General features: G+C 37.5%; 1 protein-coding gene across 1 annotated transcript in view; it reads left to right on the top strand.

Moving 5' to 3' along the window:
• LOC306844221 (nesprin-2-like) overlaps positions 1–12028 on the top strand; it is a 95879-nt gene that overhangs the window by 53928 nt on the left and 29923 nt on the right. Inside the window, exons 63-77 of the mRNA XM_079376194.1 lie at positions 66–242; positions 1740–1841; positions 2247–2450; positions 2553–2714; positions 2902–3027; positions 7037–7236; positions 7359–7482; positions 7598–7780; positions 7898–8044; positions 9744–9923; positions 10014–10169; positions 10316–10471; positions 11123–11293; positions 11436–11566; positions 11820–12024. Of these exons, the coding sequence (XP_079232320.1) occupies positions 66–242; positions 1740–1841; positions 2247–2450; positions 2553–2714; positions 2902–3027; positions 7037–7236; positions 7359–7482; positions 7598–7780; positions 7898–8044; positions 9744–9923; positions 10014–10169; positions 10316–10471; positions 11123–11293; positions 11436–11566; positions 11820–12024 (2424 nt within the window). The remainder of the gene's footprint in view (positions 1–65; positions 243–1739; positions 1842–2246; positions 2451–2552; positions 2715–2901; positions 3028–7036; positions 7237–7358; positions 7483–7597; positions 7781–7897; positions 8045–9743; positions 9924–10013; positions 10170–10315; positions 10472–11122; positions 11294–11435; positions 11567–11819; positions 12025–12028) is intronic.

Raw genomic sequence — 12028 nt, 5'->3', positions numbered from 1 at the left:
TAAACTAACTTGTATCATTTTAAGTGTTTTTTGTATGACTAAATACTGCCCTTCCAACTCTTTAGGAAATACAGAGAGGTGTTATTGAGGCCATGGTTCACCAGAGCAGCAGCCGGCCTCATGACCACACAATTCAGCACACAGCAACTATCAGTGATCTGTCACAGTCTGAAGGAGTAACAGAAGATCAACAGAGTTTGGTCCGGCTTCTCACCTCATGCCAGGATATCAGTTCTTTAGAGGTCAGTTTCAGCCCTGCAAACATGCTTACTAAAACCAAAGAACTACCCTGAGCGTGAACAAGTGTCTATGTACATTTTCTGACATGTCTGCATCACCTTAATAGTGATCGACTACTTCAACCACTAGTCAGCGCTGGCGTAAACAATCAACTACTCGAGCATGCATTAACCATAATTTAAGAGTTTGCAAGTAGGTCTACAGCGTGAATTTTAGGATTGCAATATTCTGTGTAGCTGTTACTTTCTATGACTTTATCTATGTTGCATGTAAAATTAAAATATGTAATGTAATAATTAGGGGTGTGCCCAAAGCCGAATACCTTATTCGGAATGGCACGGATAATGGCTTCAAAATCGAAAAACGGGTAAGGAATAATTCTGCCTGAATATTCGGCTGAGGCTGGCACAGTCTGGTGTTTGCTAGATAACAGTTGAGCCAGGGGATCAGCACAATATTATACACACACCTCTAAAGTCACGCAGTAATGATTGTGTGAAGTGAATAAATGTAAATTTTATGAATGAAAAGAGCGCAAATCAAACACTGCATTGCTGTTGCCTCTCCGTGCATCTCTCAGAAATCAGAGTTTGGCAAGAGTAATATCACCTATAATAATACATCATACACGTTGTATCATTTGTGTATATTTAAAAGGCAATGATTTAAACCTTAGGCTACAATGATACACAAATGAATGGAATAAGCACAGTGCGCTCACCAATCAAACAGCCGCGTTGTGCATCTCAGTCTCTCAAAAACCAAACCAGTTCTCTCTCAAGAATAGGCTAATAATCAACTTGGATACAGATACATTTTCTACTAGGCCTACATGCTTACTGCTTTATCTTTTGCTGGTTTGCGTGGCACAAGCATGTTTGTTTAGTGAAGTTCAAAAAAAGACACTTAAAGAGTTCTGCGTAATGAAAATGTGCGCATTGAAATGAATTCAGTCGTGTTCAAATAATCACTAAACGTTTGTCATGACATCTCCCTGCTTGTATGATCAATTTATTTTTAGAAATTCATTATTTTAGTTTAACACAGCATATTTGTTCAGTGATGATTACAAAAAAAAAAGAAAAAATGAAAAAGAAAACTGTCTTATCAAGTAACTGTATGAAGTTCCACCTGGTTTTATCCAAATACATATACAAATACGGGCTGTTACATGGAAATTAAAATATGTAATGTCATAATTATAAAGTTTTGACAATTTACATAATTGTTGCATTAGGCTATGAATTAATAAACATTTATTGATAAGAATCTCTATACTGTCACTTTTGAGCAACAAAATGCATGAATGGTAGTATAGTTATAATTCCTTAGAAGGGACAAGATGTAAAGCAGTTAATCTGGAGTTTGGGCAAAATTTAGTAAAAATACAAGGTTATATTCATATGTAAAAAAAAAAAAATGAGACAAGTGGCTGACAGAATACATTTCACAGAGGCTGATTCTGCCTTTCTTCATCTTTTTATTTCCTGCCTACACAGGCGAGACGTCATCTGTTAGAGATTCCGGTGTCTGCATTGAATGCCAGTGAATCACAGATGGAAGACTCAACTAAACTCCTCAAGGACCTTTCAAGTATCAAGGTATTACCAATTCACTTCCAAAGTCTACAGAATAAAACAAAACTTTTAGGGGGAAAAAACCTAACCCTCCTCAATCTATAAATGACATTAGTAACATCCTAAATGGAGTTGGAGTTTAATCCACAGCATGAGTTTTTAAGATTTATTTATTATTTTCAAAATCAATAAATATTGCTTTTAGCTTCTCTGGGAACCTTTTGTCACTATAATGAGTGACCATGCAACAATGTCATACTGTGTTTTTGGATAATTTCTGTAAAATTATGTTTTAAAAACTTTCCAAATACACAAACATACTACTAGAACAGTGTGTGAAGATGTCTGATAAAAGGGTAGATGGCAACAGTTGCTAACTGGTTAGTAGCTTAAAGTTCTGATCTAATGTGTAAGTGTTTGCTCTTTAAGAGTCTACAAGGTGGCTCATGGACTTTGGCATTTGAGCGGCGGAGATCGACGGGACAGAAAAATGTTGAGCTCCAGAGCTGTTGTGAAGCTCTTCTGAAGGGTCTGCGGGGTCTTCTGGAGCTGGGCTCTGAGCGGCTGCTGCGCAGTCAGAATGCACAACCACAAAACTGCAGCCAGCTGCACAGTCTGCTCACAAAACACAAGGTACACAGCTGATCAACTTAGTGATTATATTATTATTAAAATAATAATACATTTTTGTCTGCTTAAAACATTTTAATAATGTTTGGAATTGACTCTTAACAGAAATACTTCCAAGATTTGGGTCAGGACCTTGTAATGGTCAAGCTGCTATACCAGAAGCTGCCAGAGGGGGCATTGCAGGGCCAAGCAGAGGTGGAGCAGTTAATGTCAGCTCTACAGCATCAAGCACAAGCTCATGGTGTCCAAATGCAGCACAGCTTAGAGGTAGAAGGAAATTAACTTAGTCAGACCTTAATGTTATCAGTCTTTTCCAGTTCATAACACTTTCTCATTATCTGTCTGAATTTAGTTTTAATTTAATAAAACAACATTTTATTAAATGACATGTATATAGTATATTAAGAGAAATGAGCAACAGAAGCTCTCTCATCGCTCTGTATGTGTGTTGTAGGAGTGGTCTCGGTACGAGGAGGTCACTGAGAGACTGCGTAAGCAGTTGGATGAGATGGAGACAAACATGTCCAGTCTGGATTCAGAGCCAGAGGGAGACCTGCAGGGTCAGCTGCAGTCCTATGAGGTTTGTTTCCCCGCATCCCTGGGAACGCTAATGGCTGCCTTTCTTTGACTTCCTTTGAACATAGGCCTCCTTTGATTTACATTCTGTGACTCTGCAAGGGAATGACAGAAACATTCACTCTTTAAGTTCTTGTCTTGTTTCACAGTTTAAATATCTAAAAATTAAGTTTCAAATTAAGCAAAATTGCGTAAGGGGTGTGTATTTTAGTGAGGTTTATGCTCAAGAAAAAAACAGGCATTACAACGAACAATTCTTCCTTGAAATAAATTAATACTTTCATTTGGTAAGAAGAAATTAAATTGATCAAAAGTGACAGGAAAACATTTCAAATCACATTTTTCACAAAGCTATTAAGCACAGCTGTTTTTCAACCCTGTCTCTTGAGCAGTGAGCACCAAATCAGCATATTACGATGATGTGAAGGATCATGTGACACTGTAGTCTGGAGTAATGGATGAGTAATTGACCTGATTAACATTAAAAATAACAAATTTCACCATAAAATCATGTAAGTGATGCGTTTCGTATTTCACAATCACCATATGAAAAAATAAAATGCACGAAAACGCATCACTTCCACGAGTTTTTGCCCAAACTTCAAAGGTATGTTAAATTAATGAAACTAGAGGCATTTGTTAGCTTTAATATTACTTTTTCAATTCAATTATTTGATCCAATTACACTTTATTGTTGGAATTCTTTCCAAAATTTGTCTTGGATCTCACAGCGTGTCTCACATCCATTCAAATTGATAATTACTAAACAAAAAATAGACCTTTGTTTAATTAAAAAAAAAGTATATAAACGCACGGCTACAGTGCATTAGAATAGTGAGTCCTTTATTTTCCAGAGCCCAGAGGCCTATTTGAACCCCCAATTCTGATTTATTAATTTTACAGACTGATGCACAAAAGATTTACATAACATAGCCAATTCAACTTAGCATATGCAACTCTACGCCTTCTGTTAGATGGCAAAAATGAATATTCCTCATACAAAATGTAAGAAGGTTCAGACATACTTTTTCCTGACAGGGTCGGCAATTTTTTCATATACACATCTTGAATATCGTTATATTTTTTATATATATATATATATATATGTATATATGTATATGTATGTGTGTGTATATATATGTATGTATGTGTGTGTGTGTATGTATGTGTGTGTATATATATATGATTTTTTTTTTTTTTTTTTTTTTTTTACAATTTATTTGTGAATTACTGTCAAATAAGTATTTGATCACTTGAGTCAAAAAAATTTAATATTTGGTACAGAAGCCTTTGTTAACAATTACAGAGGTCAAACGGTTCCTGTAGTTCTTCACCAGGTTTGCACACACTGCAGGAGGGATTTTGGCCCACTCCTCCATACAGATCTTCTCTAGATCTGTCAGGTTTCAGGGCTGTCGCTGAGCAACACGGAGTTTCAGCTCCCTCCAAAGATTTTCTATTGCATTTAGGTCTGGAGACTGGCTAGGCCACTCCAGAACCTTGATATGCTTCTTATGGAGCCACTCCTTGGTTTTCCTGCCTGTGTGCTTTGGGTCATTGTCATGTTGGAAGACCCAGCCATGACCCATCTTTAATGCTCTGACTGAGGGAAGGAGGTTTTTGCCCAATATGTCACAATACATGGCCCCGTTCATCCTCTCCTTAATACAGTGCAGTCGTCCTGTCCCCTGTGCAGAAAAACACCCCCAGAGCATGATGCTTCCAGCCCCATGCTTCACTGTAGGTATGGTATTATTGGGATGATACTCATCATTCTTCCTCCTCCAAACACGGCGAATGGAGTTAAGACCAAAAAGTTCTACTTTGGTCTCATCTGACCACAGGACTTTCTCCCATGACTCCTCTGGATCATCCAGATGGTCCCTGGCAAACTTCAGACGGGCCTGGACATAGGCTGACTTAAGCAGGGGAACCTTCCGTGCGATGCAATTTTTAACCATGACGTCTTAGTGTATTACTGATAGTAGCCTTGGAAACGATGGTCCCAGCTCTCTTCACGACATTGACCAGCTCCTCCCGTGTAGTTCTGGGCTGATTCTTCACCATTCTTAGCATCTTTGATACCCCACGAGGAGAGATCTTCCGTGGGGCCCCAGTCCGAGGGACATTGACAGTCATCATTAGCCTCTTCCATTTTCTGACAATTGCTCCAACAGTTGTTCTTTTTTCACCAAGCTGCTTGGCAATTGCCCCGTAGCCCTTTCCAGCTTTGTGAAGGTCTACAATTTTGTCTCTTGTGTCTTTTGACAGCTCTTTGGTTTTGCCCATGTTGCTGCTTAGACTTTGGCTGATTGTGGGATGCACAGGTGTCTTTATGACAGCTAACGACCTCAAACAGCTACTAATTTAGAATCATGAGCAGAGTGTAGCTGGACTATTTAAAAGCAAAATAACAGGTCTTTGAGGGTCATAAATCTGGCGGATAAGCAAGTGATCAAATACTTATTTGACACAGTAATTCACAAATAAATTGTTAAAAAATCATACAATGTGATTTCCGGATTGTTATTTTTAGATTCTGTCTCTCACAGTGGAAATGCACCTATGCTGAAAATTGTAGACCCCTCCATGATTTCAAAGTAAGAGAACTTGCAAAATCACAGGGTGATCAAATACTTATTGACCTCACTGTATGTGTGTGGGACAGAGGGGAGGGGGGCACGGTCGCATCACAGAGTATGCTGGCAATATCATACATCAAAGCACATGGCACACAGTGTTCGGAGGAGAATGCTGGAAAATATGACAGAAATTATGATACTAGTAGGGGGTGGTGATGGCGCAGTGGATAAGACACATGCCTTTGGTGTGAGAGACCCGGGTTCGAATCCACTGTGAGACACCAATGTGTCCCTGAGCAAGACACTTAACCCCTAGTTGCTCCAGAGGCGTGCGACCTCTGACATATATAGCAATTGTAAGTCGCTTTGGATAAAAGCGTCAGCTAAATGAATAAATGTAAATGTAGTCTGTATTGCAGTACAAGCCACGGTTCAGCTGCGCGTGACAATGGCAGCACGCTACTCCTGCTCTGCATACGCACCGCTTCTGTGCCGCTTGCGGTGTGAAACGGGCGTTAGCGATAGAGGACTCCTGCCGATATTAGTTATTTGGTTGGGATCCAACTAAGCAGCAAAAGTAATACGTTTCTGAGACCTGCAGGAGTGTGAGAGGGGTGTGAAATTAATGGAGAATGTCTTCTCTTTTCTTTGGTTGTATGTTGTATGAGAATCTTTTCTGGTCCAGCACATGATGTTCCTGATTAAATTACTCCGAGCGATAGTTGCCATATCTGTGGAACTTCATGTTCTGCAGCCTGCATTGGCCACTCTTTTTTTCCCCCTCACTATTACGAAAGCTAATTTCTCAGCTACACTGACTCACACAGAACAGTCAGTAGCATACGGTCGGCTGCGTTCATATTATTTTTCTCTTTATGTCTACCAAAGCTCATTACTCAGGTGGATTGATATAGGAGGAACAGCAAACTACCCTTTTTGTGTCTGTAATAGATGTACATCAAACTCACTCCCATCCTCACAAGCCACTCCATCTGAGCAAGCAGTTGAAGCTGAGAGAGATGAGGAGGTGGGATGATGAGATGACTTAAAGCAGTGATTCCCAAAGTTTGCTGTCTCTGACTGCACTACTTCAGCTGACCATATCCATATATCTGTGTACCACCTAATCACATGTTTTGAATAACTGAGCAAATATAACACATTAATATATAACATATTGCAATGTGATTATTATATTATAATATATTTTGAAGTGTTTAAACTTCCTGTCTATTTAAAAGCACATAAGGATTTTATATCAAGTGACTTTTAAAAAATAGCAATAAATAATGTAAATACTTTTTATACATAGCTTAGTGTTTGTTATAACATGTTTATAGAATGTTTGTTATAATATGATGTTTAAAGTCCCAAGTGTAAAAATTGAACCCGCAAACTTTTCTTTTCTTTTCCACTTTCTCTCATTGTCAGATATTACACAAGGTCCTGGAAGACACAAGGCCTCAGGTGTGGGAGATCCAAGACCGGCTCCTAAAAAAAAAGGGTTGTTACCTTGAGCGGCCAGGCCAGACTGTCTCAAAAGCACAAGTGTTGTTGCACTGGATGGAGCTTCATAATCGACTACAGCAGAAGATACAGTCTATCCAGAAGATCAGAAAGAATTATGACAGGTGTGAGAAAAGCAGTAACCAAATAATATTTTTTTTTTAATGCCATTTTGTTGGAGGTGAGGTATGAACAAATGAATAGGTAACCAGTAAAGGTGTGTGTTTTTGTGCGTTTTTATGTTTAGGTTCCAGCGTGACTCAACAGAACTAGAAGAATGGATGTGTCATGCTCAAGAACAGGTTCAGAAGTGGAACAGTTTCTCTGATTCTGGTCTCTTGGACACCACAACAGACTTTACCCAGCTCATGGTGAGTGTAATTAGATTTTTTTTTTTTTTTTTTTTTTTTACACAAATGTAACGCGACCATAAGGGTCATACCTAAAATGCAAAAATAGGAATGTGACTTTGTTTGTGTATTTCAGGACTTCTTCAAGGAGCTGGAGGGCCGTTCAGCACAGAAAGCTTCTGCAGAACGTGCAGGCGCACAGATACTGCAGCTGACTGATAGTGAAGCTCCAGGTCTGCGCAGACGACTGGCTCAACTTGAGCAGGAATGGACGAACTTGAGTAACATCCTGCCTACTCTCCGCCAGACACAGCAACAAGTATGACTAACGTGTCTCGCTAAGTTTTTCTCTCTACCTCTATCTTATCCCTTATCTATCTGAAGCAAAGCTATGGCAAACATATATTGTTTAAGCATCCTCTTGTCCTCCTTCTAGCTGTTGACAAACCAGTCTCACAGTCAGATCTTGGCCAGCTTGAGCTCCTGGCTTGAACATGTAGAGGGTCGACTGGAAGATGAAAGCTCGGGGGTCCATTGTGCCCTCGGTTCCTCTGAGCTGTCTAGACCTCTACAGGCTTTGAAGGTAATACACCTACTGTACACTTTTTAATTCTTTTGATCTTCTGTTTTCTGATTATTTCAGGGTATAAATTTGAAAAATCTTTTTGGTTCGCCGTTTTTTTTTTTTTCTCATGTTCACCAACGCTACATTTATTTAATCAAAAGTACAGTAAAAATCATAATATTGTGGAATATTATTACTATTAATTACTACTACTGTATAATATAATACTATATTACTTTTAATAATTAAAAATAACTGTTTTCAATTTAAATATATTTAAAATGCACTTTATTTCTTTGGCAAAGCTGAATTTTTCTTTTATGCCAAAAATCATTAGGATATTAAGTAAAGATCATGTTCCATGAATACATTTTGTAACATTAATATATCAAAACCTAATTTTTGATTAGTAATATGCATTGCTAAGAACATCATTTGAACAACTTTAAAGGCGATTTTCTCAATATTTAGATTTTGTTGCACCCTCAGATTCCAGATTTTCAAATAGTTGCGCATCTGCCAAATATTGTCCTAACAAACCACACATCAATGGAAAGCTTATTTATTCCGCTATCAGATGATGTACAGTGTTGGGGAAAGTTACTTTTAAAAGTAATGCATTACAATATTGCGTTACTCCCTAAAAAAAAACTAATTATTTCACTGTTACTTTTTATGGAAGGTAATGCGTTACCTTACTTTTGCGTTACTTTTTAAATGTGAGCAGGGCTTAATTGTTTTTAATATAAGTTCTATTTATAGCAAATGTAAAAGCCCTTTCACACTAAAAAGTGTAATAAATAAACCTCAGACTGAAGGAAGAGTAAATTCACGTCTGTACAGTAGAACGCAGGAGAAAAAGGTCAACACAACACTCTTTAGCAATAAAAACAAAAAAATGAAGCATAATTGTTAGTTTATCTAAAGTCATTTTTGCTTATTAGTATGGTTGAACTGGATCATCAAATGTCAGCAGCAAAGACATTGGTTAATAAAATGGGATTAGATGCATTTGTATTATTTAGCATATTTAATTGTTGCAGGTTTGCGTTATGTTCTGAGTTTGCTTTTCACTGTTTTAATACATTTTGATGAATACTAAATCTGTTTTATGTGCGTGGGATGAATTAATGCACATTCACATTTAGTATATAACTACAGTAACATCATGTTCACACACAATGCCTCTGTATTTCCGATTTCTCCCAATATGGGGACAGGAGGCTTGTCAGTCAATAAATGGGAAATCAAAGTAACTGGCGTTACTTTTTTGAAAAAGAAACTGATATTTTCTTAAATTAAAAAGTAATGTTACTTGAAAAAAAGTACTTGGAAAAAAAGTAATCTGATTTTCGTAACTTGTTACTTGTAATGCTTTACCCCCAACACTGATGATGTATAAATCTTCATTTAAAAAAAATTGACCCTTATGACAGGTTTTGAGATACAGGGCCACATATGCTGATTTTGATGCTCAAGAAACATTTCTTCTTATCAGTGTTGAAAACAGTTGTGCTCCTTAAGATTTTTGTGTAAACTGAGATACATTTTTATAGATTCTTTGATTAATAGGAAATTCAAAAGAACAGCATTTATTTACAATAGAAATCTTATGTAACATTAGAAATATCTTTACTGCCACTTTTGACCAATTGAATGTCTATGCTGAATGAAAATATTAATTTCTTTAAAAAATCCTTGTATTTTTACATATTAGGATCTTAAGGCTGAAATAACCAGTCATCAGCCATACGTTGACTTTCTGAACCATCAGTCTGTGGAGGGGGCGGTATCAGTGAATGAACCCACCAGTCGCAATGAGGGCATCCTATTTGCTGAGCAACTGGGAGATCTCAATCTGAGTTGGCTTAATCTACAGGCCAAAATTGACAGCAAGGTGAGTGCAGAAGTACAGCATGGCTGCAGTAACCTGTATAACCTGCCAAAGCCATCGTATTTGAAATGTGATGAGTTCTTCTGTCTCTAGATACATGATGTTGAGGGCCAATGCCAGGCCTGCACAGACAGAGAAAAGCGTTTGTGCTGTATGGACAGCTGGATCTCTCAACGTATTGAATGGGTGAAAAACAGCTGGCAACCAGAGAGCTGCTCGCAGATTGAGCAAACATTACAGGAGTGTGAGGTGCGTCTCCTGTCTTACTGCTTGCCTGAAGATTTGATGTTGCAGTTCTTATTTGTGGGTGTGAGAGTGAGTCAAAGGAATGCTTTTGAGAAGGCTACAAGAAATATATACTGATACCAGAAAACTTGGACATTGCTTCATTGCAGGATACAGAGGACAGGCTGCAGGTGAAGTCATCTGAGCTGAAGGCTTTGGGAGCTCTTCACCTGTTAGGGCAGAAGGATGGTGAACATCCTGGAGATCAAGCATTCTCCAAGCAGGTGAATTCAGCCATCCAGGACTGCCAAGCTTTAAGTCAACAGGTAAGTTCTTAAACCCTGTGCCAGAATAATAACAAAAATAACTTTTATTTCAGCAACTAAACTGATCAATGTGTCATAATTTCCACAACAATATTAAGCAGCAGATTTCTTTCAACATTGATAATAAATGTATCTTGAGCATTAAATCAGTATATTAGAATGATTTCTAAAGGAGCATGTGACTCTGAAGACTGGACTTCCACCACAGGAATAAATTGCATGTTAAAATATGTTTAAAAAGTTATTTTAATTTGTAATAATAATATTTTTTCAAAACTTACCAACCCTAATAGTTTTAATGGTAGTGAACATACTGCAGCTTTAAAAGCACTGTGCTTGTGTAAGTGGTCATAATGTCTTTGTTTTTCTATTATTAATTATTAATAGTATTGCATCAAAACATATTAGAATTTTATTCTTGTATTTTATATTGCTATATTTTATCAATAATATCAATCAATTGATGTTACATCCCTTAGGTTTTGGGTATTTTGGTTCAGTGTATGCGGAGATATAACATTAGAAAGAATTCAATGGATTTGTGTGTAACTGTTGTTTTACAACATCTTCAAATGTGTCAGATGTTTTCAGTCATAATTTTTGATTAAGTGAAGAAATGTTATTCCTAGCAGTGTGTGTTTTTTTTCATAGATAAATGCTCTCAAGTCAGATTTACAGCCAATCAAAGATGAATGGGCTCAGTTTGAATCTAAAATAAGTGCAGAAGAACTGCAAACAACCGGGGTGGTCTACAAGGTGGAGCTCTGCAGAGTTCCTGTGTTCTCATCTGAGCAGAGCCGAACTCATGTGGAGCACCTGCAAGTGAGTAAACGACTCGCAGGAAAAAAGATTGGAAATGTTGTACTTTTTCTAAATCGTATAATAATTGTATAAATATTCAACATTGCCATTAATGTTAGCAATGCGATTTCTTGGAGATTATATTATACATTCTTCTTAACAGGAGCTTGAAAGGGAGCTGAACCAATCAGAGACCTGGACCCAGTTAACTGAGGTGTACTCTAAATTGAAAGACAAACTCAACCCTTATGCGTCTAAACTTTTGTCTGATCGTCTCAAGAAGGAGAGAAGTCGGTAAGTAATTTTACTTCACACATCCTTCACCTACTTTAATTCACCTTTTAAATTGAAAGTTACTTTAAAATGGTAGCATCTTTATAAATTGATAAAGTTGAGTGACTCATTTATTAAAGATGAATAATGCAAACAAACCGATTCACTAAAATGAATCAGACTTTGCAATCAAAGAGAGGGCAGAACATGTTTTGATTTTTTTAAGTTTTGTTTGTCTGGACCTATGTGGGTTTTAATGTTGTTTTCTTTTCAGACATCAAGCAGTGACTGAAGATGTGCATGCAGATTTACTAAAAGCCCAGAATGCATTGCGGCTTTGGCTGGAATACGAGCGCCTCGAGGGAGAGTGCTGTGTTCATCTAAATCAGCACTGGGAGAGGCTTGGCGAGCTTATGAGTTCTTCAGACAGAGAAGAAAACACTGTAGAGCTGCTCAACAGCAGGATGCAGGGCATCAGTGTGA

This window comes from Barbus barbus (genome assembly GCF_936440315.1).
Source record: "Barbus barbus genome assembly, chromosome: 24".
In the NCBI taxonomy this organism is placed as follows: domain Eukaryota; kingdom Metazoa; phylum Chordata; class Actinopteri; order Cypriniformes; family Cyprinidae; genus Barbus; species Barbus barbus.
Note: the sequence above shows the minus strand (reverse complement) of the source record. Positions and strands in the feature narration are given on the sequence as shown.